Source organism: Lontra canadensis, unplaced genomic scaffold, assembly GCF_010015895.1.
Source record: "Lontra canadensis isolate GAN:19392208 unplaced genomic scaffold, GSC_riverotter_1.0 scaffold41, whole genome shotgun sequence".
Taxonomy (NCBI): Eukaryota; Metazoa; Chordata; class Mammalia; order Carnivora; family Mustelidae; genus Lontra; species Lontra canadensis.
In genome coordinates this window covers 4,789,180-4,815,786 of record NW_022631035.1, presented here as the reverse complement: position 1 = coordinate 4,815,786, position 26,607 = coordinate 4,789,180, and the positions used below count along the sequence as shown (strand labels likewise).

The 26,607-nt window shown below is 60.3% G+C and overlaps 1 protein-coding gene across 5 annotated transcripts; it reads right to left on the bottom strand.

Moving 5' to 3' along the window:
* RHBDF2 (rhomboid 5 homolog 2) lies at nt 1-24,148 on the bottom strand. Of its 5 annotated transcripts, XM_032870535.1 has the most exons (20): nt 24,065-24,148; nt 19,039-19,163; nt 11,922-12,111; nt 8,166-8,330; nt 7,342-7,469; nt 6,650-6,845; nt 6,362-6,553; nt 5,359-5,487; nt 4,914-5,032; nt 4,562-4,759; nt 3,498-3,609; nt 3,207-3,281; nt 2,896-3,057; nt 2,436-2,545; nt 2,224-2,287; nt 2,026-2,120; nt 1,753-1,828; nt 1,500-1,600; nt 1,188-1,341; nt 2-508 (listed from the first exon to the last, which is right to left on the bottom strand). In XM_032870535.1, the coding sequence occupies exons 4-20, from the start codon at nt 8,307-8,309 to the stop codon at nt 89-91; spliced, it is 2,475 nt and encodes an 824-aa protein (XP_032726426.1). In that variant the 5' UTR covers nt 8,310-8,330; nt 11,922-12,111; nt 19,039-19,163; nt 24,065-24,148; the 3' UTR covers nt 2-88. The 5 variants fall into 5 exon arrangements, with proteins under 5 accessions (XP_032726431.1, XP_032726426.1, XP_032726428.1 ...); XM_032870540.1 differs by lacking the exon at nt 3,207-3,281 and having other exon boundaries at nt 1-508; XM_032870537.1 differs by lacking the exon at nt 19,039-19,163 and having other exon boundaries at nt 24,065-24,088.
* Nucleotides 24,149-26,607: the final 2,459 nt, after the last annotated feature.

Here is a 26,607-nt window from a genome sequence, read left to right as displayed (position 1 = left end):
GGCGGAGGGAGGGCTGGGCCCCCCCGGTGGCGGGTGTCCGGGGCGCGGGCTGGGGCGCTCTGCAGACAGGCAGCCTGTCCCTCGGGGGTCAGTGCAGCACCTGGTCCAGCTCGTACTTCTCGCAGAAGCGGCTGGTGAAGGGCAGGCAGGTGAGGTACTCGATCCAGGGCCAGTGGATGGGGTAGACGTAGAGCCAGATGACGAGAGAGGCAAAGAGGCCGGCAAAGACCAGCAGCGACACTAGGATAAGGGCGCGTTTTCGGTACTTGTCGCTGGTGCCGAAGGTGATGTAGGGTAGGAAGGCGAAGGCCAGCAGCAGGCCGCTGAGGAAGCCGAAGATGTGGGCGATGTTGTCGATCCAGGGCAGGAGGCCACAGATGAACAGGAACAACACGACGGCCGACAGGTTGAGGAAGGCCTTCCAGGGCCGCTCCAGCAGCTGCCAGCTCTGGAAGAGCTCCACGAAGAGGCAGGCGAGGAGGCCAAACTGCGAACCCGCCGGGCCCACCTGGGGCAGGGCGGGGGGGGGGGGGCGGCGTCAATCCCAGGGGCCCGGCGCAAAGGCGGGGCGCAGCCAGGCGGTGGGAGCACCGGGACCCAGCTCCTCCTACAGGTGGGCTCCTCCCAGGGCTGGGGACCCCGCAACTGAGGCTCCTGGACCAGAGCCGGCCTCGTTGCGCCCACTCTTTCTGCAGACACCGAGGACCGACCGTGTGCCCAGTGCGCGGCCCGTGCTCTAAGCAGGACAGGCCTACACCAGGCAGCAGACGGCGGGATGGACAGACACCGAACAAGCCGAGGGCATGGGGTTGAACCGATGGGAAACCTGTCCCTGCTTCTGTGGGTCACGAACAGTTGCACATTCTAGATTTCACACAACTCAACCCACAGATACATGACATGCGGGTAGGCAGGCAAGGGTCACGGTCACGAAGAGAAATGAAGCAGAGGAAGAGAGCAAAGCGGGGGACAGGGGCTGGGAAGGTCTTCTGGAGGTGATGCCTGAGCATGACGCAAAGGCATGGCTGTCCGCTGCCCCCGGGGACTAGGGGATCAGCCAATAAGCCCACAGCTTAGCTGTCCATCTGCCGTCTGGCCCAGGAGGGGCCGCGCATCCCTCCGGCGGCTCCGGGGGTAAGGGCGGAAGCAGCAGAGCTGGCCCTCCCCGCCCTGTCCCCTGTCCCTACCTCCGCCCGGTATGGGAGGAAGATGGCACTGGCGAGGTTGCCGGTGATGCCACTGAGAATAAAGATGATGGCAATGCGGTGCCAGCCGGCCAGCTTCTCCAGGTCCCGCAGGATGGTCATTTGGAAGACCACAGACACGAGGCAGTGCACCACGCTGGGGAGGGGGGCAAAGCAAGCGTCAGCTGTCCCCTATCTGCCCCCGGCTGCCAGCCAGGAGTCCTCATCCACGGGCCAGAGCGGGGGAGGGGGGAGGGGGGCACGCGGGCAGCGCAGGGGTGTGGGGGGAGGGGAGGGCAGCGAGGAGCCTTTTACCCTGCGTGGAGGAACAGAGACAGCCAGAGCCTGTAGAACTGATCGGGGACCTCGGGGTTGAGGAAGGGCAGCAGCCCGCACACCTTGTCCAAGCAGTGCACCTGAGGGCAAGCAAAGCACGGGGCAGTCAGTGCCTGTGGCCTAGCTGGCCCCGATGTGGGGGTGGGGGGCACAAATCTGCAGGCGGTGGGGGGGACACATGGCCACCGTGCTCACCTCCTCACGCCTGGGGCCCCAGCAGGTCCCACCTTACCTGGGAGCAGAGTGTTGCCTCTTCGTGGAAATAGCCATGCATGAACTCACAGTACTCCCGGGTGGTGATCTCACAGCTGCGGGCCAGGGAGGCAAGGGGATCCGTCATAGGGCCCCTGCCCACTGGCAGGAAGAGGTGCCCCTCTGCGGGGACCCTAGCTCTGGGGCAGGCTCCCCTTCATCCTGCTCACACCATGGACGACCCCTGAGTTGGGGAGGGAGGATACTAGCCCGGGGGTGTGGGGGGCGACCGAGGGGCATGGGGCTGGCTGACCTGCCCTTGGTGCCAATGCAGCAGGGGCGGCCCTTGATCTGGCAATCCATGTGTAGGAAGCCGGTGCGGTTACTCCTGGCCTGCTCGGTGCAGATCTGCAGGGGGCGAGGGGGGACGCCCACACTGGGTTGGGCCCCTGTGGCGGCAGGCACCCCGCCCCCCGCCCTTCCTAGACCATTCTCTACCCCAGACACTCACTGGCCACTTGGTGATGTCATCGGGCCAGATGTGGGCGCCGCTCGAGGCTGGTTCCTCACAGGTTCTGGAGGCAGAGGTCAGAGGGGGCAAAATGAGGAGCTGTGGGCGTCCCCCCAGCCTGCCACACCCACCCGCTAACATCCCCAGGGGAGGCATATAGGACACTCAACCCTGTCTTCTCACAGCTCAGCTGGGCCATCCTGGGATGGTACCTGGGGTCTTGGTGGCACACTGCCCCTGATGTCCGCTTCTGGCCCAGATCAGACTTATCCATGGGGGGCCCCGTATCATCCTGCCACTTGACAAAAGTGGCTAAAGTCTCCTGGAGGATGAAGGAAGGTTGGTTACGTCTAGGATCACACCATATCCATTAGTGAGCAAGGGACCCTCTGGACAGGGGCTCTTTCCCTGGTCCCCAAGGCTCAGGCCTATCTCCCAGACCTCCACCCTCCACTGACGTTCCTAAGACCTGGGAACATTACTTCCTTCACTTCTGCGGGGCTGGGGAGGTCAGCACTCTCCCTGTGCTGGGCCAAGTACGGGGCTGTATGGGGCCCAGAAGGAGAGAGGGGATGTGGTCACTGTCCTTGAGGGCCCCTCCGCTATGCCAGGGGCAAGGGAAGGTGGTGCAGGGCGAGTGGGGCTGGCAGGGGCTGGAGGGCCTGGCCCCACCGAGCAGTCCTTCCGCCGGGTCTGAATGCAGCCCGAGTGGTCGTTCTGAACACAGCAGCCCGAGTCCCGCTCTAGATCTCGCTCCCGAAGCACCAGCTGCTCAATCTGCTGGTCCTTCCGGATGCAGGGGGAGAATTTGGCTCCCAGGTGGATCAAATCAACCTGGGGGAGGGCAAAGAGTGAGCCTGGGCTCAGAGCTGGCCACTCGCTTTAGTTTCCCCTGGAGTCCCCCGGTGAGAGGGGCTCCTGGGCAGGCGACAGGGCCCCAGGGTTCCCTGCTGAGAAGCTGCCCATCCCTCTGGGGTCCTCACCGAGCTGGGGCCAATCCAGAAGTTCTCCTGCTGGATATACTTCACGCTCTCATACACACCTTTGTTCCTGAGCACCTGGTGCAGGGGCGAGGGGGGGCGGTCAGGGGTTTCCCCATCCCAGGGTAGGGACCCCAGCATGGGGCTGAGAGGTAAAGCTGCGTTGAGCCCAGAGCACCCTCCTACATGGGCGAGGCTGTGGCCACGGGAAGGACTCCAGGGCTGATGATGCTGATGTCTCTCAGGGGTCTCAGGACCCTCCAAGGGGAGCACCCCTTCCTTAGCCTGACTCACCAGCTGGGAGGTGACGTGCTGGGCAAAGCCCACAGGTGCGATGCCGTACGTGCAGATCACCAGCAGTGTGATGATGATGTGGACAAAGGTCAGCCAGTAGGTGAAGTAGGGCCTGGGGACAGAGGCCCTGGGTCAGCAGAGCCAAACCCACATCCCAACCTCAGCCTGCGGAGCCCAGCCCCCGTCAGCTCTCACTTGGTCTCTCCCTTCCCCTTCTGTTCCCCTCCAACTCATCCTTCACCACGGTGACTTTGAAAATCACCCCCAGGTCTCTCTCCCAGCTTAAACCCTTAGATGGCTTCCTGCTTCCCCTGGAGTAAAGTCTGACATCACCGCCTCCTGCTGGCTGCAGGGCCTTACTGCGCCCACCCACTTTCTCCTCTTACAGCTCCTGCAACAAACCAGGATCCCTGCGGCCCCAGGGCCTTTGCACCTGGCATTTGCTTTGCCAGGGATGTTCTTCACATCTCTCTCTATCAGGCTACCTCCTGCTCATGCTGGCTGTAGCCCTCCCTGCCCGTCCGTCCACTCATGCTCTGTCCTCCTGGGACACTTGCTACACTCGTTACTCATTTTTTGGTTTTGGGTTTGATGTCGATCAGGTCACCACCCGTGGCACATGGTGAGAACTGCCCCTCCCCAACCTCTGGTTGCCCCCCGACGGTCCCCTCACTCACAGAGCTTCTAACTGTCCCTTGGCCCACCCTGCACCCCCATCCCCCCTGCTGGAGCTGTTCCAGGGCTCAATGAATCCTTGATGGCTGTTGGGGGCAGGACTAACGACACAGGCCAAGAGAGCCAGGAGGGTGGAGAGGCAGCAAAGGGCCCAAGGAGCCTTCCCAGGCGACACGCGTGCTCGTGGGGACACCCTGAGGGCTTGTCCCCGCTCTCCTCTCCCGCGCCTGCTGAATACGGGGTGCCACAGGAGAGGGACCGTCGGGGGATGGGGCAGTTGTCCGCGGTTGTCCGCCCTTCTCGTCCCGCCTACCGCGGAGGGACTCCGGAGGGCGGGACGCTCAGCCAGCCCGACCCCAGCAGGCAGCCCCGGCCCGCCGGCCGCTCACCGGTGGCTGTCGAAGCTCTCCAGCTGGCGTTGCACGGTGCTGCTGATGCTGCGGCGGTAGCTCCGGTTCAGCCAGCTGCCCACCACGCCCAGCCCGTAGTGCCGCCTCTTGCGGTCGAAGGCAAAGTGCTTCACCCTGGAGGCGATGCGCTTGCCGCGCCTGGCCCCGTCCACCGGGCCTCGGCCGTGCTCCTTCTTCCTGGGGGGTGTGGAGGTGGGGGGGTGGCTCTCAGCCTGCTGCCCCCGCCCTCCCCATGTTCCAGAAGGGGGCTTGGGGAAAGACTGGGGGTCTGGGGAGCCCTCCCGAGCTGCGCCTCCTCCCTGCGCCCCGAAGGAAGGATGCCCAGACTCACAGAGGCGTCTGTACCCCATCGGGGGAGACTGGGGAGGCTGAGCGTGGGATGCCCCGGAAGTAGCTGGCCGAGAGTGGGGGAGACTCAAACACGTCATCGGGCATGGAGCTCATTTCCTCCTGCGGTGGGGTGGAGCGGGGGACACAGAAAAAGACAGGACCTCAGTTCAAGGACAGGACAAAGCTAGACAGGCTCTTTGGGAGGGAAGGGGAAGGCTCGTGCCCATCCACCCTGACCGTGGCTCTCCAGGCTGGCCCCCCGCCCTGCCAGGTCCTCCACAGGAAGACGGCAGCCCAGGAGTCCCACAGGGTGGCCCATCCCAGCCCACCCATGGGTCTCTGGATCCCTCAGGGGCTCCCGGCAGAGCATGATCAAGGCCAGGTTGCCTCTCCTCACTCCCAGGCCACCCCATGCCCTGTGCCCAAAGCCCACACCCCATGCTTGCCTTACTAAAAAATGAGGAGTCAAATGTGTCTGCGCCATCCACCACGTCCTCCTCCAGGAAGCTGGGGTAGGCGAAGCTGCGTTTGACCACGCGGCACCGCTGGCCCGTGGCATCCAGCACGGAGCGTCCCTGTGACAGGGCAGAGGCCCGGCCATCAGGCCCAGATCGGGGGCCACTACCCCCGCCCCCTCCAAAGGAACTGTGAAGCCCCTCCTCCCGGGGCAGCACCCAGCACCCAGATGGGACCTGGGACCCTGCCCAGAGCATGGAGCGAAGCTTCCGTAGCCCTGAACCCACGGCTCTCTCCAAGATTTTCGGTTATTCTCACCCTGCTGACCTCCTTACCTCTGGCTAGGGCGGCTACCTCCCGCGCACTGGTTCTGTACCCTCGCCCACCACACTCGGGCCATCTTCCCCAGCTGCAGCTTCCTGGCACAGCACCGCCAGCCCACGTCTGCCTCTTGGACTCCAGTCGGTGGCTTCTCCTCCCATAAGCCCCTCCTCACTAAAATCCCATCAAACCACATGCTGCTCCCCTGATGGGCCAAGCCCCCTCCACCTCCAGGCCTTTGCATGGGCCCTTCCCTCCGCTGAGAATACTGTTCCTTTCCTTCCTTCCCTGGGGAGCTTTCCCTTATTTTTCTGGATTCCAGCCCAAATGCCTGTCCCAACATCAGCCCCTCCCCTACGCAGGCCCCCCTCTCATCACGCTGAGTGGTGATACTGGCTCGGTCCGCCCCACAGTCCCCGCGCCCAGCACATCACAGGCACTGAGTGAACTGGGGGGACGGGTGGTCCCTACACAGGTCACTTCCTGCTTTCCCAGCTCGGGTGGGGGCAGAAACCGGCTTCCAGAACCCTGGAGAGCTGGGTCTGGGAGGACGTGGGCGGGGCTCCTGGGCTGCGGGGCCCCTCCCTCTGCCCTTAGCCCAGCCTGTGGGGGGGATGCTCTGGGAAGGGCGGGGGAAGGGGGCGCCGGGCGGAGGCGGAGAGGCATCCTCACCTTGAGGAGGGCGGCGGCGGCCTGAAAGCTCATGTGGGCCACAGACACCCTCTTGCGGCGGGGCAGGTGGGAACAGCTGCTGGAGGAGGTGAGGGACAGGACCCCTGGGGTCAGCGGTGGGTGCGGGCCATGGGGCCTATCCACCTCGTCCGGGTGACGGAATGCCCGTCCGCGGGCCAGGGGGTCCACAATCTGGAAGGGAGGGCAGGAGTGAGCAGAGCTGGGGGTCCCGGGGCCGAGGCACCTGCCACTCCCCACCCCACCCCCACCGCCACCAGGGGAGCCCACCCTGGGCATCCTGCAGGGCTTCGGCGACTCGGCGCCCTGGAAGGAGGGCACCTCCTGGCTGGGGAGCTCCAGGTCGCGCTGGCACGAGGGCTTGAGCCGGCCGTAGCGCACGCTGCAGTGGTGGAGGCTCCGGCGCTGCCAGTGCTGTCGCTTGGCCTCCCAGTCGCCACTGACCCCGAACCACTGGGCCGTGCCCCTGCGGGAGCACACAGAGCCGTGGCCACGGGGACCGCCATGACGCCCACGGCAGGACGGGGAGTGCACGCTGGTGGGGGTCACGGGAGGGGTGGGCAGGGCAGGTGACACGGGAGGGGCCGGGGGAGGTGTGTGCAGGGGGGCCGGGGGACAGGGCACGTGCCAGCAGACTGGCTCCCCCTCTGGCTCCTGGGTTGGTACCCGATGACCAGACGGAGAGGGGTAAACAGAGTCCGGGGCCAAGCCAGGCTGGGCAGGCCTTGGGGTCCCTTCCGAGGGCCAGACTCTCCCCTGCAGCCCTGGCTCCTTGAACCCCCAGCCTCCAGACTGTGACTTTCTACAAGACACCTTGGGCTTCAGCTTCCTTCCCCTGCGCATTACCCGCCCCCCCCGCCAATACGCACGTTCTAGCCCTGCCCTACTCCTTCTTAGAAGGGGACACAGAGGCCGGCCCAGCAGAGGTCCCCAAGGCTGCTAGGGGCAGGAAGGGTGCTCACTTGCGAATGCTCTGGGACAGGGAGGCCTGGCGGCGGAAGCCAGGGCGCTTCTCTGAGCTGCCCTCCTGCCATCGTCCCCGTGGCTCCTGGAGGCTGACACTCTTCACGTAGGCTGGGTTCCTGGGCCTCTGTGGGAGGCAGGGCAAGAGGACAGGCTGAGACTTGGTGGAGCCCAGACCCTGGGCTCGCTCTTCTACGGTCCCCTACACCAGAACCCTGAGAACACACCTCGCTCCTAAGGTACACGCCTGAGCTGCTTTCCTTCCAAATGTAAAGTCACCTTCTCTCCACACTTCAAGGAACCCTAACGTGATTTCCCAACTCCCTAACCAGTGCTCCCCCTTGGCTCCCTGTATGCAAAACAGCCCCCGGGGTGAGTGGGTGGCACCAACACAGGACCCCTTTTATGCCCCAGGACACTGCTTCAAGGCTGCTCTCAATAAGCCCTTTATGGAGCGTTGGTCCAGCCCGTCTTCATTTCCATTCTCCAGGGGAGCCAGGCGCTGCAGGGTCAGCTGCTGACGCCCTAACCCCCGAGTCTGCCAGCCCCTCGGGGAGGGGGCCCAGGGCAGGAAATGGAAACCGCCGGGACTGGTAGAACGGGGAGTCTTTCTCGAGGACTGTGCTCCTGGTCTCCCCGTCCACTGACCACTAGGAGATGCAGCTCCTGTGCTCAGGGCTCATTCCATATGACACTGGGGCGGGGGAGGAGGGAGCGCAGGCCTATGTCACTGAGGCTCAGGCAGAAGGGGCCGCCTCCGCCCCAGTGGTATTGCATGGGCACAGCTGTCGCTCCCCAGTGAGCCTCCAGGCTGCCCCCTTACCTGGGGAAGCATGCTGGCCTGCTCGCCCGGCGCCGGGTTCTCGGGAGGTGGGATGGTGATGGACAGGTTGGGCGGCTTCCGGCTCTGCAGGCGGCTGCTGGACACAGAGGAGACGCTCTCGCCATTCTTGTCAGCGGAGGCCATGGTGGGCTGGGGGCAGGGCGACTGGAATGAAAACAGGGAGAGGGGGTATGAGTGTGTCGACAGGTGGCAAGATAGAAAGGGACCTGGGGGCCCCGGTGCCAGGGCGGGTGTCCCGGGCCGAGAACCACCTGCAGAATGCCTAATTCTGGGGTCCAAACCACCTGGGCAGAGACTGACTCTGAACTGGGTGGGGTCAGATAAATAGGTCTATTTCTGTCCTTTGTTTGCATTCCAGGCCCGGAGGGGCCTGGGGAATCCCCACCTTTCCACTTCCTTCCCTTGGTGGTCTCTCTGCTTCAGGCCAAGAACCACACCCAGAAAGGAGCTGAGGGCAAAGGACAGAGCTACAGTGACCTTGGCCGCCTGGTCACCCTGGTCAACATAGGCCAGGGGCCAGAGGGCAGCTTCCTTGACCTTGGGGCAGGGCTTGGTGGAGGACAAGAAGGCTCCAGGGCAACCCGGTGCCCTACCTGCAAACGAGAGGTCCACGGCTGTGCGGGGAGCAGGTGGTTCTCTGAGGAGCCGTCCCTGGGTTTCTAGCAAGGAAGTGGTAGCTCAGCCTCATTAACAGACAGACGGAAAAGCCACCACACTGGTTCCTGTCCCTTGGGCTGCCTGGTTCCTTTTTCAAAGGTAACTGAAACTGTCACCTGTTTGTACTTTTATCTTTTCGTGGAAGAAAAATGTTAATCCCAGTGATAAAATGGCATATGCTCATTGAAGAAACAAAACACAAAAATGATTCTGACAATTATAAAGCAGAAAGTGAACTCACAGTCTGCCCGTAACCCCGTCTTCCACGAAGAGCCTCTTTGCACCCGGAGAAGGATACACGTACTTTAAAATTTTACACGCTCACACCGTATCCTTTCTTCCGTAGGCCGCACATCAATGCATACAGACAGATCTACCTTTTTCTCTTTTTTTTTTATGTAGGCTCCACACCCAGCATGGAGGCCCACAGGGAGTCTGAGCTCACGACCCTGAGATGGAGACCTGAAGATCAAGAGTGGGATGCCCAGGGGCGCCTGGGGGCTCAGTGGGTTAAAGCCTCTGCCTTCGGCTCAGGTCATGATCTCGGTCCTGGGATCGAGCCCCGCATCGGGCTCTCTGCTCAGCAGGGAGCCTGCTTTCCTTCTTCTCTCTGCCTGCCTCTCTGCCTATTTGTGATCTCTGTCAAATAAATAAATAAAATCTTAAAAAAAAAAAAAAAAAGAGTGGGATGCCCAGCCGACAGAGCCCCCCAGGCACCCCTACCTTACCTTTCTTGATGACTGCAAAGATTTCGCTGAGTGGAATGCACCAAGATTTAACCAGACTGATGGCTGTTTGGGGTGTGTTTGGCATTTGGGACTCCTGTCCAGTGTTAACCAACGCCCTTGCCTAGACCGTGCACTTGTCCCAGTGCTATCCCAAAACGAACTTCTAGAAGTGGAACTGCTGGGTTGGAGAGTAAGTTCAGCCTGAATTTCAGTGGATACTGGGAAATGGCCCTGCCAAGAGAAGGGGGCAGTTTACCCCCCTTCCCCGCCCCTGCCCAGATCTGGGGCTTGTCCATACTCACTCGTGGCCCCCACTCCCACTTCCCCTCTGATTCCACCAGAATCACCGCTCTGCCTGTGCTATCCTCCTCCCTTCCTCACTCACTCTGCTCTTTCTCTGGCTAAAATCCTTCGCTTTCTCCTCTCCCCACTTCCCGAAGCTGCTGGAGCTGACCTGGTTTCCCTTCTCCCAGCACAAGGCCAGGGACTCCACATCCACCTGCCGACACAGTGCTGACCCCGGCTATGCGGAGACCCGGGGAGAGTCACATGGGAGCCCTCTAGGTAAGGGCTGTGGGACCAACGTGTGACAGAAAGGTGACACAGCAGCCACACGTGGCCTGAGTCCATCCGTCCCCTCCATCTCTACGCAGCCCCCCAGAGCCACCATCTTCTTTCCACTGAGGGGTCACAGCAGCCTCCTGACCCCTCCACCTGCTGCCCCTCACGTCCCCAGCCTCATGACCACCCTCCACACAGCAACAGAAGTCACCTTTTAAAACCACCAATCACACCACGTCTCTCTCTGCTCAACACTGTCCCAGGATTTCCCGTTCTCACCTAAAGTCCATGCTTCTCACTGGGGTCTCTGGGCCCCGAGTGGCTCTGTGTCCTCCTCGCCCCTGCACCGGCCACTCTGAACCCCTCCCTACCTGGCACCTGCTAAGCTCTGTTAGGAGGCACCGAGGGGTCACGGTCAAAAGCATGGGGCCTTTTGGTGGCTCAGTTGGTTGAGCGTCTGCCTTTGGCTTGAGTCATGATCTCAGGGTCCTAGGTTTGGGCCCTGCATCGGGTTCCCTGCTCGGCGAAGAGCCTGCTTCTCCCTCTCCCTCTGCTGCTCCCCCTGCTTGTGCTCCCTCTCTCCCTGTCAAATAAATAAAATCTTAAAAAAAAAAAAAAAAAAGCATCCTGCCACTCACTGGGTGGTCTGGCCTTGACCTGCACTTGACCATGAGTCACCCACATCCTCGCTTTGTAAGGAGGGAAAGACCTCCCCCGGGAGAGGCGCCCTGAGCATCAAATGAGAGAACGCATGACGCACACCTGGGCAGTGTGCGGACACAGAAACTTGTTCTAGAATGTTCACAGCAGCATGGTCATCAGAGCCAAAAGGTGCAAACAACCCAGAGACCAACGGAGAGACAAAGCCTGTTCCATCCACATAATGGGATTGAGTCAGCCAGAAATAGGAGAGCAACACCGACATGGGGTCCAGCACGGCTGAACCTTAAGGATGTTATGTGAAGTGAGAGAAGCCGGACACCAAAGACCACATGCTCTGGGAGTCCATTCATATGAAAGTCTGAGATAGGACGGGGGTAGGGGGACAGCAGCTAAAGGGTGGGTCTCATTCTCAAGCAATGGAAGGTTGCACGGACCTGTGAATATACCAGAAACCGCTGAATTGTACACTTTCTTTTATTTTTTTTTAAGATTTTATTTATTTATTTGACAGAGAGAGAGAGAGAGAGAGCGAGAGAGGGAACGGAAGCAGGGGGAGTGGGAGAGGGAGAAGCAGGCTTCCTGCTGAGCAGGCAGCCCCATGCAGGGCTCGATCCCAGGATCCTGGAGTCATGACCTGAGCCGAAGGCAGATGCTTAACAACTGAGCCACCCAGGCGTCCCTGAATTATACACTTTAAATGGATCTAGTTTATTTGGATTAAATGGACTAAATGTGAATTACAGCTCAAAGATGCTGTTGAAAAAGTCTCAGGCAGGTACCCCATAAATATTCGGCCTCTGCCTGTGTTCAGCTTTCTATCCTCATATCAGATCATCACACAACAGGGCAGGTGGCTCCTTCCTATCATTCTGGTTCCAGCTTGGGCGCCACCGCCTCCAAGGAGCCCTTCCTGACTGCCCGAAGCAGCTCTCCCACTCCTGCTTCAAGCCTCTCCATGGCTTTACCCTGGTCACCTTCCTCTCTCTGGCGTATGCCCTGCAGCACCACCCCCTCCAGCAGAGTACTGGCCCACAGGTAGTATCCGTACGTATCGGTTGAAAAACAAAAAAGCAAGCAAAGCGGCAGGTGCCTTGGGTCCAGCCCACGCAGCTACCCAGTGTCCTACCTTCTGGGTTTGGACTGAGCTCACTGCTTCCCGGTCTTGCTGCAGGGGTCTTCAGAGCATGTTGTAGTCCTTCCCTCACTCTGTGCAGATGCTCTGGGGTCGGTCCAGCTTCAGCTCCGTGTAAAGGTGGACAGATGCCAAGATAAGAGGCTTCCAGGCCAAATGGGGCTGCTCACTTGGCGCGCACAGCCTATAGGGAGGGAAGGGCAGGTTCAAGCAGGCGTGCTGGAACGACGCATCTTTCAATCTTCCTGACCTCAGTCTCTGCATCTATAAAATGGGGTAATTCCATGGGCCTCATGGCTGAGGGATTAGGAGATCTGCTCTCCTGCAGTAAGGACCTCCACTCTGGGCCAGGAATCCCAAATCAGGACAGTCCCTATTTTTTGTGTGCGTCAATGTAACTTCATGAGAAACGTGTTGGCTTCTTCTGATTAAGATTTCCTTTCAAACAGAGTAAGACGGATGTTGAAGGCAGCGTTCAAATGACTTACAAGTGTCTCTTTGGGGGCACCTGGGTGGCTCAGTGGGTTAAAGCCTCTGCCTTCAGCTCAGGTCATGATCCCAGGGTCCTGGGATCGAGCTCTGCATCAGGCTCTCAGCTCAGCAGGGAGCCTGCCTCCTCCTCTCTCTCTGCCTGCCTCTCTGCCTACTTGTGATCTCTGTCAAATAAATAAATAAAATCTAAAAAGAGAGAGAGAGAGAGAGAAAAGGGTTTCTTTGTTATTGTATTAGCTCTTTAACTAACTGAGATCAAACCCACACAACATAAAGTTAAGAGTTTCAGAGAGACTGCAGCAAGCTCGCCAGAAGGTCTTGCACACAGGAGCTCTGCAGCAGACCCTCCCTTAGCAGAACCCCGCAGGCTGCTGGGGGCGGGCAGGTCAGTCCTCAGGAGGGCCAGGCTTGGCCCCTCACATCCATTATCCCACTTTGTCCTCAAAACACCTTTGAAGGTAGACATCTCCCATTGCTCCCATTTCATGGATGGGAATGGAGGGAGGCTCAGAGGGGTTAAGTAACTTGCCCATGCTCACACAGCCAGGAAGGGGAACAGCTGGGTCTTTTCAGGAAACAGGAGCCCCCCACCCCCGCCACCAAAGTTAGGGCACACTGAGGGCTGGACAGATCCCTATCAGGGTGACCCAGTATAGTCCAGTCTGGAAGGAAACTTAGTTTTATTCAACAGCACTTTGCAAACTCTGTTCCTCAGCGGCCTGGGGTTACCCAAAGGGGTACGTGGGCAAACCGGCTGGGGCCAGGTCTGTGCCCTCCCTCTGATTTCAGGGGGTGGCAAAGTGTTCCAGCTATAAGACAGAGGAACTCTGGGTGTGCGGGGGTGCCCGAGGGGGGATCTGAGGCAGAGCTGGGGGCCCAGGACGCTTTCTGCTTCAGGGTTTGCCCAATAGACCGGGCATCCTTACTTCTATCCCGAAGTGCCGGGAGTCCTGACTCCACACCTCAGGGCAGGCTGGCAGCGGGCGACAAGGCCCCTGAGAGATGACGGGCAGATGGGCCTCAGTGCCAGGCCAGCTGGCTCCTCAGATGCCACTTTACCTCTACTCTGGGGGCAGCTCCAGGACAACAGCCTCCCCTGGGGCCACTGCATGGAAAGTTCTCCGGTTTGGTCTCCTTTGGGATCGGGGGCAGCAAGAGGGCACCAGGCAGGCGCTGTTCTGCCCCAAGGAGGGAAGGAGGTAGATGGTGGAGGAAGGCTGGGAGAAAGGTTAGGACGAGCTGCTGAGTCTGAGCTTGGGTGAGGTCATCAAGCACGTAGGCTCCCTCTGGAACTCCCTGCTGATCACAATTTCCCAGAGTAAGCATCCAGTGCCCTTCAGAACCTGTCTCCACCCGCAGCAGACACACATTCCCTGCAGGTCCCCTGGCCCCTACTTCCTCACCTGAGGCACTGCACCTAGCACAGCAGGCTCCACCTCATCCCCTGGGCAGGTGAAATGTCACCTCCTCCAGGAAGTCTGCCCTGTCACCATCAGGCAGAATCAACCACTTTCTCACCTGCCTCATACTGCAGACACCTGGCTGTGTATAGGTGTCCCCCTCCCCGAGCAGCACCAAATCTGGAAGTTGGCTTCCACTAATGGCTAATGGGATGGAAGGTGGGGGGAAGGGGGCATATGCACCGTTGCAGACTGTCAGTCCACATGGACCCCAGACTAAAACTATCCCTCCCCCTCATCCTACACTCAGCCCAGGAAGGGAGTGGCCCACTCTGGAAGGCTCCAGCAGGTACTCTCTGCTCTGCTGGGGATCTGTGACCATTGTGGGATGAGGACAGCAGATGCAGTCCCAGGATGAGCCCCCACTGGACCTCCCGCTCCCCTCTCTCAGCACAGCCCAGACTCCCCGGCCTGCCCTCCCATCCCAAAGCCATAGCACCCTGGTTGGGCCCTCCGGCCTGGTCTCCACTGTGCTGCTGGCATCTGTGCCAATGTCCTGACGCTGGGGAGACCGGACTGGCCCCAGGGGACTTCTGGGGGCCACAGGGAGAAGTGGCTGTGCCCCGGAGAGCAGAGGCAGTGCTGGGGGTACACCTCCCTGGGGCGGAGTGGGGTATCTAAGAGAGCTATTTTCACCGTCTTCATGGTCAGTGCCGAGTCCTAGCCTGGAGCCAGCTTTACTCCTTGGCCTCAGTTTCCTTCTCTGTTAAACAAGGGACTCAGGGGGCGCCTGGGTGGCTCAGTGGGTTAAAGCCTCTGCCTTCGGCTCAGGTCATGATCCCAGGGTCCTGGGATCGAGCCCTCCATCGGGCTCTCTTCTTAGCAGGGAGCCTCCTTCCTCCTCCTCTCTCCCTACTTGTGATCTCTGTCTGTCAAATAAATAAATAAAATCTTAAAAAAAAAAAAAAAGGCAAGAGACTCGGACGAGGTGATGGCCCAGCTTTGACACCCACCAAGCCAGCAGCTTAGTACAAAACACCACTTTCCTAGAGCCCCTCTCCACCAAGAAGGGGAGGGCCTACTCCTGAGACTTCCCCCAACTTGTGCAGAAATGGTGGGCAGGTGTACCAGAAGCCCAGTGTCTTCCTTGGGGTGGTGGGGGGCAGAGGGTAGGGCTGGCAGTACAGGGGGCCACGGAACCCAAGTCTTGGGGACGGACGAACCCAGATGGAAAAAGTACCGGAGCTTTGGGAGGATCCCGCCCCACACGTATCTCCCACGCCCCAGAAACGCTTGCTCATTGCAGAGGAAATTGTGACATCCTGGGACAAGGCTTCCTCCTGGCCCAGTCACATCCGCTGCTCTAAGACCCCAGGGCTGCCGCAGCACCCAGCCTGTGGACTAGGGAGGGGTGGGGGGCTTGTGTGAAACGTCTGAGAGCCTGCCCCACCCAGCGAGGCCAATCCTGGATCCTGGCCTCAGTGGGGCCTTCTGCCCCAGCCCAGAGTAGCAGGGCCTGGGTAAGGGCAGCGACTTCGGGGGGCTCCATCACAGGGTGCGGGTGGGGCAGATTCAAATCATCCCGAGGTGCCCAAGGGTTGGTACTTCTGTACCCCCCTCCCCCGCCCCCCTACAACCAGTGCTGTAACCCGGCTAAGAGCAGCCCAGATCAGGCACACAGGACAGAAATGCAGACTCAGAAAGCGCTCACTGATGCTGCTGGACAATCTGGTTTCCCCACAAAGGGTGGGGCTGGGCATTGCTGGCTAAGTCGCATCCCCACAGACACAGCCACAGTGAGCAAGCCCTCGGCCGGAGAGGTCTCCCCACAGAGCTCTTCCTGGGCAGGCTCAGGTAGGGTGCTGGATGAGCATCCCCTCTCCTCGAGCCTGTGTGGCCCCACTGTCCCCTCGCCACCTGCCCCCAGGGGTCTGACTCCAGTCCCTTCTCTCCCTCCCCACCCGCCGGCCCCCCAGGCACACCAGCTGGCTTCTGAAGGCTCCCCTGGTCTCGCTAATGGCAATGGGGTCTCGGCAATCCCCAGGCTCTGAGGACCTCCAGAACCGGGACAGGGAGTCAGCAGCTGCAGCTCCGGATGGAAACAGGAGGCTACTGACATCGGGGCTTGGCCTGTGTGGCTGGAACTGGGGACAAAGGGAAGAAAGGGGCCCTTGGACAAGGGGTAACAAGCATCCCCTCCAGCAAAGAGGCAGACCACTATTAACTACTAGGCTCAATCAGGAAGTTAAAGGGACCTCCTGGGGTGGGGGTTGGGGGGCACACATGTCCCCTGAACCAAGGAAGGAAACTGGCCCCCGGCCCGGGCTTGCAGCTGTGGGTGAGTGGAAGGAAGGAAGATGGCCCGGGGCTGCTGGGAACCTGTCTGTCCCCTGATGAATCACAGAATGATAGGGTGACAGCCAGGAGCAAGGAAGTGGCCTCTCTCCGCTGCTTCCCTGACACAGAAACTGAAACCGGCTGGTCCCTCCCCACAGCCTTCTGGGAACCAGGGCGTTTTTAGAAAGCTGCAGAGAGGAGAGGAAGCTGGCCCTCGCCCACTGTGCAACCCCCAGCAAAACCCTGAGTCCTGCTGACCTCAGGGGAAGTGGCTCCAGCTCCCCTCGAGACCCGGAAAGGACAGCTTATGTAAAGGCTGTCATCTAACCCTGTCTCCCAACAGGCGTCCTGATGGCCCTGACTCACCCCATCAGCTCCCTGCACTGCCAAGAGCGGGCTGGAGCAAAAGGCAGGGAAGAGCCCAGTGGACGCTGAGGGTCTGGGGACAGGACTTAGGAAGAGAGAAGGCAGAGGCAGAAAGGGAAGGGGACACGGGGTCCCCGTCAGAGGCTACGAACTCTAAGTCACGAGAAACCAGCGGGTCGCCCCGTCCCTCTCCTTCCCTCCCAGCGAGCACCCACTTCCCCAGAGGTGCAAGTCCATGGACTCGACTGCACTGCGGGGCTGGGAGGCTTCCCGCCGGTGCAGAGGAAAACTGAAAGCACCTGCGGGTTTGCGCCCCTCCCACAGGGAGAGCACCGATGTCTCCACCCTCCCTTAAAACCTTAAAAGCCTTTGCTCAGGGGCGCCTGAGTGGCTCAGTGGGTTAAAGCCTCTGTCTTCAGCTCGGGTCATGATCTCAGGGTCACGCTCTCTGCTCGGCGGGAAGCCTGCTTCCCTCTCTCTCTCTGCCTGCCTCTCTGCCTACTTGTGACCTCTGTCTGTCAAATAAATTAAAAAAAAACTCTTAAAAAAAAAAAAGCCTTTGCTCAAACTCAGTTCAGAAGATAAAGAAGGGGGGAGGGGGCAGGGGCTCAGGGGCTTGGTGACCCACTGGCTTTGCCCCATCAGACCCCAGGTTCTGGACTCCCTGTGACCCAGTTACTGCGGCTTGGGTGGCACGGCCAACCACAGACACGGGAAGTGGGTGCTGGGCTCCAGGCCCAGAGTAGGAGTACATGGAAGTTGGAGGGGGTGCCAAGTTCTTAGAGTGGGGCAGACCCCAACACCCCTTTGTCCCACCCGCCAGGCTTTCTCGGGACCATGAGCCAGTGGGGCGGGCAGAGACGTGAATGTCCCAACCTCTGCAGGGGGCCCCGCATACGGGAGGCCAGCCGGGCTGGGATGCAGGTCAGGCAGCATTAAATGCCACCAGGTGTCCCCAGCCGGACACAGTGCCGGACCCTGTCCTCCTAGGTGCCCTCCCGGAGGGCGCTCTGGAACTTTCTGGACTCTACAAGCTGCCTGTGGAAGCACACAAGGGGATGGCAGCTGAGCAGGGATGCAGGTGCCCTCCCACAGCCCTGGGAAGCAGCAGCTCCAGAGCCTGGGGGCCAACTGCTACCTGGGGACAACAGAGGGAAGAGAGCACTGGGGCTGGTCCCCGGGGGCCCTGCCCAACGGCCCAGCCTCCGCTGGGAGGGTGACCTGTCCTAGTTCTGCTGCTCCCTGAGAATTGCCATGAAGGGGAGGAGTCGGGGTAGGCACTGGGGGTCCAGAAGACCCTGGTCCTTTCTGGGTCTGATACCAGGGCACAGGCTGGCTCCTGGAGAGGGACACCGTGTCGACCTGAGCTTGACGCCAGCAGGCTTTGTTCCAAACATCGAAGAGGATTTGCCTCTCTCAGGATCTCGAGGTACTGGAAACTGTTTTTTTTGTTTTGTTTTGAAGTTTATTTTTTTGGTAATCTGTGCACCCAGCGTGGGGCTAGAACTCACAAATCTGAGATCCAGAGCCGCAAGCTCCACCCACTGAGCCTGCCAAGTGCCCCTAGGAACTGGGTTTTCACTGGTCCTTAGCACTGGCAGAGGCCTAGACCCTGCTCGGAGGTTAGGGGAAGGGTGGCTTGCAACGTGGGTTGGGGAGCAGGGGAGGCCCGCTTCACTCCTGCTGGGAGCTCCCCGACACCTAGAGGTGACAGGCTGTTTCCAGACATGAGCACACTCAGTACACAGACCAGGGCTCTGTCTTGGGCTTGCAAGGGTGGGGTCCACCTAATTTCCACCTGGCTCCTTGTGGTCTGGCTCTGGACAGTGCAAACACTGTCCAGCTGAGGCAAAGGGGTCTCGGGTCCAGCCCTCAACACTGGGTACTCTTAGACAAGCCACTTAACGTCTGACCCCAGTCTGTTTATGCTAAAGGATGCTAAGCAGCCCCCCAGGAGTCTGAAATCTGGGCAGCTCTGTCCCCATTAGCTGGGGCTCACCTTGGGTGCGGGCGCCGCGGAGGGACAAAGGCTGACTTATCATAGCTCACAGAGAGGTAAGCACCTGGCCCAGGGTCATTCAGCCAGAGGTCAGGCCCTGGGCTGCCCTGGGTCCCCTCATCTTGATAAACTCAGGTGGGGGCTCTGGGTGCCCCTCACTTCTGGAGGCCCAGGCTGGCCCCACAGCTGGGAGGGAGCGTGCCAGGCAAACAATTTTCAGCTTGTAAACAGTCATTAAGGAGCTAATAAACCTGACTTCCCAGAACCCTGCCCCGGAGCTTGCGGCTTCCCCAGAAGAGGTTGGCCCCAGCCCCTGTGACGACCAAGCTTCAGGGTACCTGGATGTGGGCCCAGGAAGGCCATTAAGGCTGGGGGTGTAAGGCTTTGTCAATCCCGCCTCACCGCAGCCCCCTGCCTCACTCTGGGGCAGCACGGATTCACTCGCTGTGGAATGAGGAGGGCTGTGGGGCAGGGCGGGACAAAGACAGGACTCAAGAACCCTGGCATGGCCACTTACCTGCCAGGAGATCTCAGGCAAGTTACCACTTCGGAGCCTTGGTTTCCTCTGCTGTGAAATGGGCTGAGGTCCCTCCAAACCCGCCGATCCAGCAGAGATGACATCAGATGATGAATGGACGGGGCCTGGCACACAATCAAGGGCCACTAATTGGTGGCTTCTTTTATTCCTGGCTGACCGCTGCTCACTGAGTCTCTCTATCTGAGCCGAGAGCCCCGGAGGTAACAGACCTCTATTTGACAGGTGGGGAAATTGAGGCTCAGACACGACCCCTGTCCCGGGTCCCATTGTTGGGCACGCGGGGGGGGGGGGGTCCTGCCACCCTGGAACTGGTGAGGAGAAGTGGCCAAAATACGGGCCTGGGGTGGTGAGCAAGGTGCTGAGGGTGAGTTTAGGTGTGGGCCTGCAAGACTCCAGAGCTCCTCCCAGTGCCCCAGGCAGAAATGACCTCACCCGGAGTTTAGGTAGTCCTGGGCTTATCAAAGGGCCTTCTCAAACATTCTCCCACGCTGTCTGTCCCTCTGTCATGATCACCAGTGGCTGACAAGGTGAGAGCCAAGACTCGGGCCATATTTCGGTGTCAAGTCCTGCTCCTGGCCCATCCCACAGGCTTCTGCAGGCTGCCCCGGAGGCCTGACCTGCGGAGGGCCATCTGGAGAGGGAAGACACTCTTCTCGCTGGACGTCAGGGGCATGACCACCTGATGGTGCTCTTGGCTCAGGTCCCAGGGCCCCACGTGGGAGGCAGCCGAGAAAAGCAAGGCTCTGAACGGCTTACCTTGTTCCTGGCCCCACAAGCCCAGCCAGAGGGAGTGGAGGCTGCGGGTCACCACCTCCATGAGCCCCTCACCCCTCAACCTGACACACGTGCAGGCAGACAGGGAGAAGCCCCTGCTGAAGGAGCCAGCACATGCTGGCCCGAGGCTCCCCTCCCACGTCCAAGCACACCCTCAATCCCCTCGGCCTCGGTGCAGCGGGGGTCCCCACCCCAGACTGGGCCACTTCTGCAGAGTAATTATAGCGCTGCTGCTCTTCGACATGCTCTTAGCTACCCCTCCCGACAGCTCACGGGGCAAGGCCCCTGTCATCACCATAAGCCTGTGCCAAGGGCACAGAGACACGCCCCTAACAGCAGGCACAAAGCCCTTATCCTCACGGCTCCCGCCTCAGACCCCGGGCCCAAGACTTCCCATGGGTCACCCCTGGAATCCCCATAGCAAGCTGTCCCGGTGGGCTACTGCTGCCCCACAGTACAGCTGCGGAGACTGAGGCCCGGACCACAAGTGGCCCTCCTTCTACTGACCACTACCTAGTGGGCCACCATGGCTGCCAGCTTCTGGGCCTCACTCCTTGGCTCCCCATGCTGGGAATCACCCTCCTACCGTCCTCCCAGCCTCCTGGCCAGCATCCCTGACTGGCACTGCCCACTTAGCTCCAACCACTGGCACCCCACCCCCACAACAGGCCTCTGGCAGCTTTCAAACTGCAAACAAATGACTTGTGTCTGGGTCGCTGGATAAGTTTACGCAATGACGGAATGTAAGCGCTGGGTCCTCGTACCTCCCTGAAGACGACAGGCTGAATTTTTCTTTACACTCAGATCTGACTCCCATAGGGAAGCAATAGTAACTTTATGGGCTGTAGGGGAAAGCCCTTGTTTTGCCCCAGGGATGGGGCAGGTGGGGCAACCCCTCCCAGCCCATATCCTGTGAGCTGGCCTTGCCCAGGCACTGCCCCAACCTCTCCACCGCACACAGGTTAGCCTGCACCAGCAGCGGGCGTGGATGACCCCACCAGTGCTCCCTCAGCCAGGTCCAGCTGGGTAGGAAACATGGAGCAACGCTGTGAGCTCACTCTGGAAATCCCCACAGGCAGCCGGGACAACACTGAAGACTGCTCCAAAGTGGGTGGTGCAGACCGGAGGGGATGTGTGGAGAGCGGGAGGCAGACCAGAGGTCGGTCCTCTCCCCAGATGCGTCCCCCTGGGGGGACCGGGGGCTGAGGCCTTGTTGATCCTGTCACCACTCATTCTCAACCAAAGAGAAGTACCAGTGGCCCATTCAAGTCACCTGTTTTTGTTTCAGGATTTTTTTTTTTAATTCTTATTTATTTAAGTAATCTGTATACCCAATACAGGGCTCAAAGTTATGACCCCAAAATCAAGTCACATACCCTCCTGAGCCAGCCAGGTGCCTTGGTTCAAGTCACCTGGACACCCGAACAGGCCGGTGCACGCAGGGACACACCCCCTCGACATCTTCCTGCTCTTATCTGCTCTCCCATCTAGCACGGTTTCGGGCAAGTCAAGGGGAACACCGTAAGAGCTCTGGCCACCAGGAAAAGCACCACCAGGGAGCAAGAGCCAGACCCAGACCCCGGCAGCCTCCATGATGATGTATTTGGGATGTGACTAATCCCTCCCCCGAGAGGAACGGATGTCCCCTCCTGGGCCTCCCGTGTGTGTTTTGCAGCACGTACAGCCGTAGCTCGCACGGGAGCGAACCAGACAGGAGTCAGCCAGCGGCTTAGCAGCAGGTAGGCACAGGGTTGGGGGCTGGGCCCGAGAACACGGCCCCGGGTTCAGTGTCAGGCTCTGCCACTCGATTCCTTAACAGCTCTGCACTAGTCCCAAGTGCTGTCTTGTGCCACGAGGGACACATTAAAGGCAGAGGACACTATTAGTTTCTTGTTCAACCAAAAGACGGGAGTGTCCCTCCAGCCCTTTAAAGTTAAAAGCAAACAAAAACAAAAACAAAAACAACCAACCAGAAACTGCCACCTGCTCCTTTTGTCCTGCCGGAGCTCCCAGGCCAGGAGGCCAGGAGGCCAGGAGGCCAGGGTCCAGAAATGAACAGGAAGGGGGCAACGGACACTGTCAGAAAACAGGAAGGGAAGGCAGCGGGTGGCCTGGGCTCCTGGGGACAGACAGCTGCTTCACTCCATCTCACCCCTCTAGAATAGCCCCCCCACCCCCATCCTCCAAGACCTGGGCCAATGTTCCTGAGCCCAACTCAAACCAGAGTCGTCCCTACTGGGGTCCCCCTGGCCTGGCGCTTGGCTAACACCAGGAACGGGGGTGCCTCGCTCTGCCAGCCACGGGGTCCACTGTGGGGCCTCTTGCCTAACTCAGGGTTCCCACAGCCACAGAGGCCCTTTTTTGTTGTAGGAGGGAAGCAGACTGGGGGAGCCACAGAAGCCTGTTAGTCCTTGGATGTTATTTTCCTGGTGTACATAGCTGGAAGAGTTAGGTGTCAGTTTAGAAGGGAAAATTCCAGCAGGTCACATGGCACCAGGAGTCCATGCCTGTCTTAGCAATCCAGCTTTGGGAAAATCTATGAGAACAGAGCCCCCCCTCCTCTCCTCCCCCTCTGCCCCCTCCCCGAAAGGGATATTTGAGCTCGAGGGCTGCCCTGGCTCACCCTGCATGGAAGGCTGCCTTAGGGGTGAGGCACTCCAGGACTGAGCTATGAGAAGGCCCTGTTCCCAGCCCCTGGAACTCAGCTCCTGTCCCATAGCACCCAGACCTGCTTTGTGCAGAGACTGTCGTTTGAGCAGGGAAGAGGAAGGTTTATGGCACCAAAGGGAGCCTACTGCTAGGGGAATAACTGCCCTCACACCTCTTATCTCATTCAAGTTTATTTTGTTCCTCCCCTAACCCCCGGGGAAACTGAGGCAAGCAGGGGAAGTCGATGAGAAGTAACCTGATGAAGCAGGTGCACCACCAGGGTCTCAGAACCTCAGCACCGCACTGACATTTTTTTTTTTTAAAGATTCCACCCATTTATTTCACAGACAGAGATCACAGGTAGGCAGAGAGACAGGCAGAGAGAGAGAGAGAGAGAGAGAGAGAGGAGGAAGCAGGCTCCCCACTGAGCAGAGAGCCCGATGAAGGACTTGATCCCAGGACCCTGGGATCACGACCTGAGCCGAAGGCAGAGGCTTTAACCCACTGAGCCACCCTGACTTTTTGAGCAGAGTAATTCTTTGCGGGGGGCGGGGGGGGGGGATGCTGTCCTGTGCGCTGTTAAGATGTCTGAGCAGCATCTCTAGCCTGGACCCACTAGACACCATAACAACAGCACTCCCCTCCTTCTCCTGAGTTGTGATAACTGCAATGTCTCCACTGTCAGATACCTCCTGGCACCGATAATCAGGCCCCCCCTTGACACCTCTCCCTGCTTGGAACAAGCTTCACTCCCTCTCTTCCCTCCGCCCGGCATAAAGAGTGAACAGGAGCACATCTTTTTACCAGCCAATGTCACCCACACGGGGTCCCAAATCTAGCCACTTGGGAACCAGCTGCCAGTGCCCCTGTGGGGTCTTTGGCAGCCCTTCCCAGCCCAGACACCCTCTCAGGAGCTCCAACCCTTCAGCCCCTCTCGGGTGAGACCTCGGCTTCCCCTCTACCCTGGGATGGGAGGTGCCTCTAGCAGGCATAACCCTTCCCAACCGTAACCTAACCCAAGACCCTGGAGGAATATCAGAGGGGGCCAACCTTCCCCAAAGCCCTCGGTCCAGAAGTCAGGACTTCTGGGTCCAGTTTCTGAGCTTCGACCTAGCCTCGCTGTGACTCCGCTCCCCCGCACCTGTTTCCACCCCGGCGAGGCTGAGAGCACAAACTCTGCCTCGGAGTTTAAAAGAGAGGGAAGGATCGGAGTTCCAGGCGCTTCTGGGAAGAAGGCGGGACCGCGCGGTCCGGTCCCCTTCCTTCCGCGGCCTTAAACTTCGGCCCAGTCGTCGTGCCCTCCCCACATCTGGTGACCCGTGGCCAAGGGACCCCCTTCGGCGTCTTGTCCCAGCCGAGCCCCGGGGACCGGCAGACCCGGTCCAGCACCTCCGTCCGAGTCCAGCCCCGACCTCTGGCCTCCGGCGCGGCCCACGTGGGGCCCGAGCGCTCCGGCAGGGCGGGCACCCTCGCTGGCCGCGCACGGTCGCCCCAAGCTAGGTTCGGGCCCGACCCCGCGGACCCCTACGGCGCCTGCCGCCCGGCCGCCGCGTGCCGGCTCCGCCCTTCGCCCCGCGCTCACCTCCCTGAGGCCCCACGTCCCCTGGACGCAGCTCCGAGCGGCGCGGGTCAGCGGCTGGGCGGTGGCTCCTGGGGGCGGGGCCCCCGGCGCTCCGCCTCTTCCCTACCTGGGCGCGGGCGGTGGGGGCGGAGCCGGGCCGGCCGGGCGGGCCGAGGGGCGGGGCCTCGTGGCCGGGAGGCGTGGCCGGAGCTCAGGTCGGTGCTGAGGAGGACCTGAGGACGCTGCAGCTGGCCGCCGCGGAGCCCGGGACTGGCGAGGGTCGCTGAGTGCTCCGCCCCCTCGGGGAGGGGGGCGTCCCCGCCTGGGCAGAACCCAGTTTTCCGCCGGAGCTGGTCCCTTCCGGGCGCCGTCCTCTCCTTCCCGGACGAAGCGCATGATCTAGGTCTGCACTGCCATCACGTCACCCCCACGCCCCCGAGAAGTCACTCCATGGATGACCACCTCCCATCCGCTCCCGCCAGCTCCCTCATTCTAAGGCCAAGTGGGCCTGTTCCTCGAGCCCTTCACCCTTTCCTTGAGACGTATTTGGAGCCTCTCATTTACTCCAAGTCCTGGACGCTGCGGCTCCCGCCTCGGCGAAGCCTCAGATCCCAGTCCTCTTCATCCTGCTGGGGGCGGGGGACCGGAGAGCGGGTCCCGGGAGGAAGCCCGCGCTGGGTGCCTGCGTGGGTGCCCTGGTTCTCCGGAGGAGTCCCAGCACTCTCCTTTAGCGCCACCCAGTGAAAACTTGACGTTGTCTCTGGCCCGGCAACACACAACCTTCCTGATGGGGCAAAACCTTGGCTCACGGGGACACCTGCAACGGGAGAGGAAAGCCCTCAGGATCTGGAGATTCGGGGCCCCCGGGGAGGGGGTGCGCAGCCTCCGAGGAGGGGGTGCGCAGCCTCCAGGCAGGGTGGCCGCGGCCCAGGCCCTAGCCCCTTCGAGCCCGTTCTTAATTTGCAAAGTTGCAAAGCCTGCCTGGCTTTCTGATGTGATTGGCCGTGGGGATGCAGAGAACAGAATCTGCAAAAGGTTGCACCATCAAGTGTTAACTAGTGGGGTTATTATTATAAGGGGGGTGCCCACAGCTAGAGGACCTAAGCTCAGATCCTGACCCTGCCACCTGCTATCTTTGTGGCCTTGGACAAATCCTGCCACCTCCCCAATCCTCCACTCCTCCTCTGTAAATTGGGGTCATGATAGGCCCCCACATCATGTAAGAAGCCCAAGGGTGGAGGCGGGGCACCTGGCCTGTGCTAGCAGCTTCTGGCAGCTGCTATGGTTACTACTGCTCCTGTGGTCACACTAGGACCTCATTTCTCATCAATTCTGAACCAATTCCTACTCCTTCACAGCCCAGAGAAGCTGGCCTCTGATTCCTGATCTCCCTGGGTCCCTGCCTCTCCCTAGCTCAGCAGCCCCCTGGGGTCCCACCTTTAACAGCCCTGTGGCCAGGACCAAAATTGGTGAACCTCCCTACTCTTAAAGGCATTGGCAGGACCCGCCCAATTCCCTCCAGGGTGGGCGTGGGCTGGGTGTGGTCTGGGTGGGAGCCGGGTGTGGTGTGCCAGCTGGCCCCTGCTGGCACTGGGCCACTCCGTCCTTCTGCCCTCCTGGCCCCTTGACCCGAGTCTGGCTACCCAGGTGGACTTTCTTCCTCCTCAGCAGCAAGAAGACTTGGCCCTAGACTCCCCCTTCGGCCTAGACAAAACTGTGGCCAGGGGAACTGGGAGGAACTCCAAGGTCAGCATGCCCCTTTCTCAGCCCTGGAGGCTCTTATCTCCCCCTTCCATGTTTGCCTGGAGGAGCAGAGTCTGAAGGGAGACTCTGCTGGGGGGAGGAGCTGGACCTGTGGGACCAAAATCAGGCCGTCCTGTTGGTCTCAGAGGACAGCCAAGACCCTGACCCCTTAACAGAGCTCCTGAGTGGGGTGGGGATGGGAGGTTAAGAAGTAGAAGGGGCCAATGCTGGAGGGTTGCTTCCCAGTGGCACATGCAAGGACCCATTATTGTATACCCGCCACATCCCTGGGGTCTGTGGAGACAGAGAGGAACGAGATCAGGGCCTGTGTGCAAAGTGCTGGGGCTCAGTGGGAAGGTGGAAGTACACAGGGGCTAGAAGAAGAAGGGTGAGGGCGGCCTGATCGGAGGGCTGTAATGTGTCATCCCAACTCTTGTGACAACTCAGAAGCGGTACCACTATGATCCTCTCCGTGTTAGGGATGAAGACACTGAGGCAGACGGAGATGAAGCGATGCAGCTGGGGTGGGAGGCAAGTCACAATCTGACTTAAGAGTCTGGCAAATGCTCCAGATACCGGAGCCAAGGGGGCAGTCCTGGAACGCCAAGGAAAACAGTAGGAGCCCCCAGGAGGAGAGGGACTCATGGTGGTGATTGACGTCAGGGATTTGGCCCCTGGAAACAGAGCACACCGCCCAGCGCCCAGCGACGGAGGCGCAGGGATGCTGACCGTGGCCTTGGCTGCAACCCCAGACACCCGTGCAGCCGGAGGGCAGAAGGGCGTCGAACAGACCAGGGGTATAGTTTGTGGTCGTGTTACAC

Excerpts from the sequence above, each read along its gene's own strand:
- RHBDF2 (XM_032870535.1), bottom strand. The coding sequence starts at position 8,309 with ATGGCCTCCGCTGACAAGAATGGCGAGAGCGTCTCCTCTGTGTCCAGC. Across the intron at positions 4,760-4,913 it reads GATGGGGTACAGACGCCTCT|GAAGAAGGAGCACGGCCGAG; the intron begins GTGAGTCTGGGC and ends CACACCCCCCAG. Across the intron at positions 3,282-3,497 it reads AGCACGTCACCTCCCAGCTG|GTGCTCAGGAACAAAGGTGT; the intron begins GTGAGTCAGGCT and ends CCCCTGCACCAG.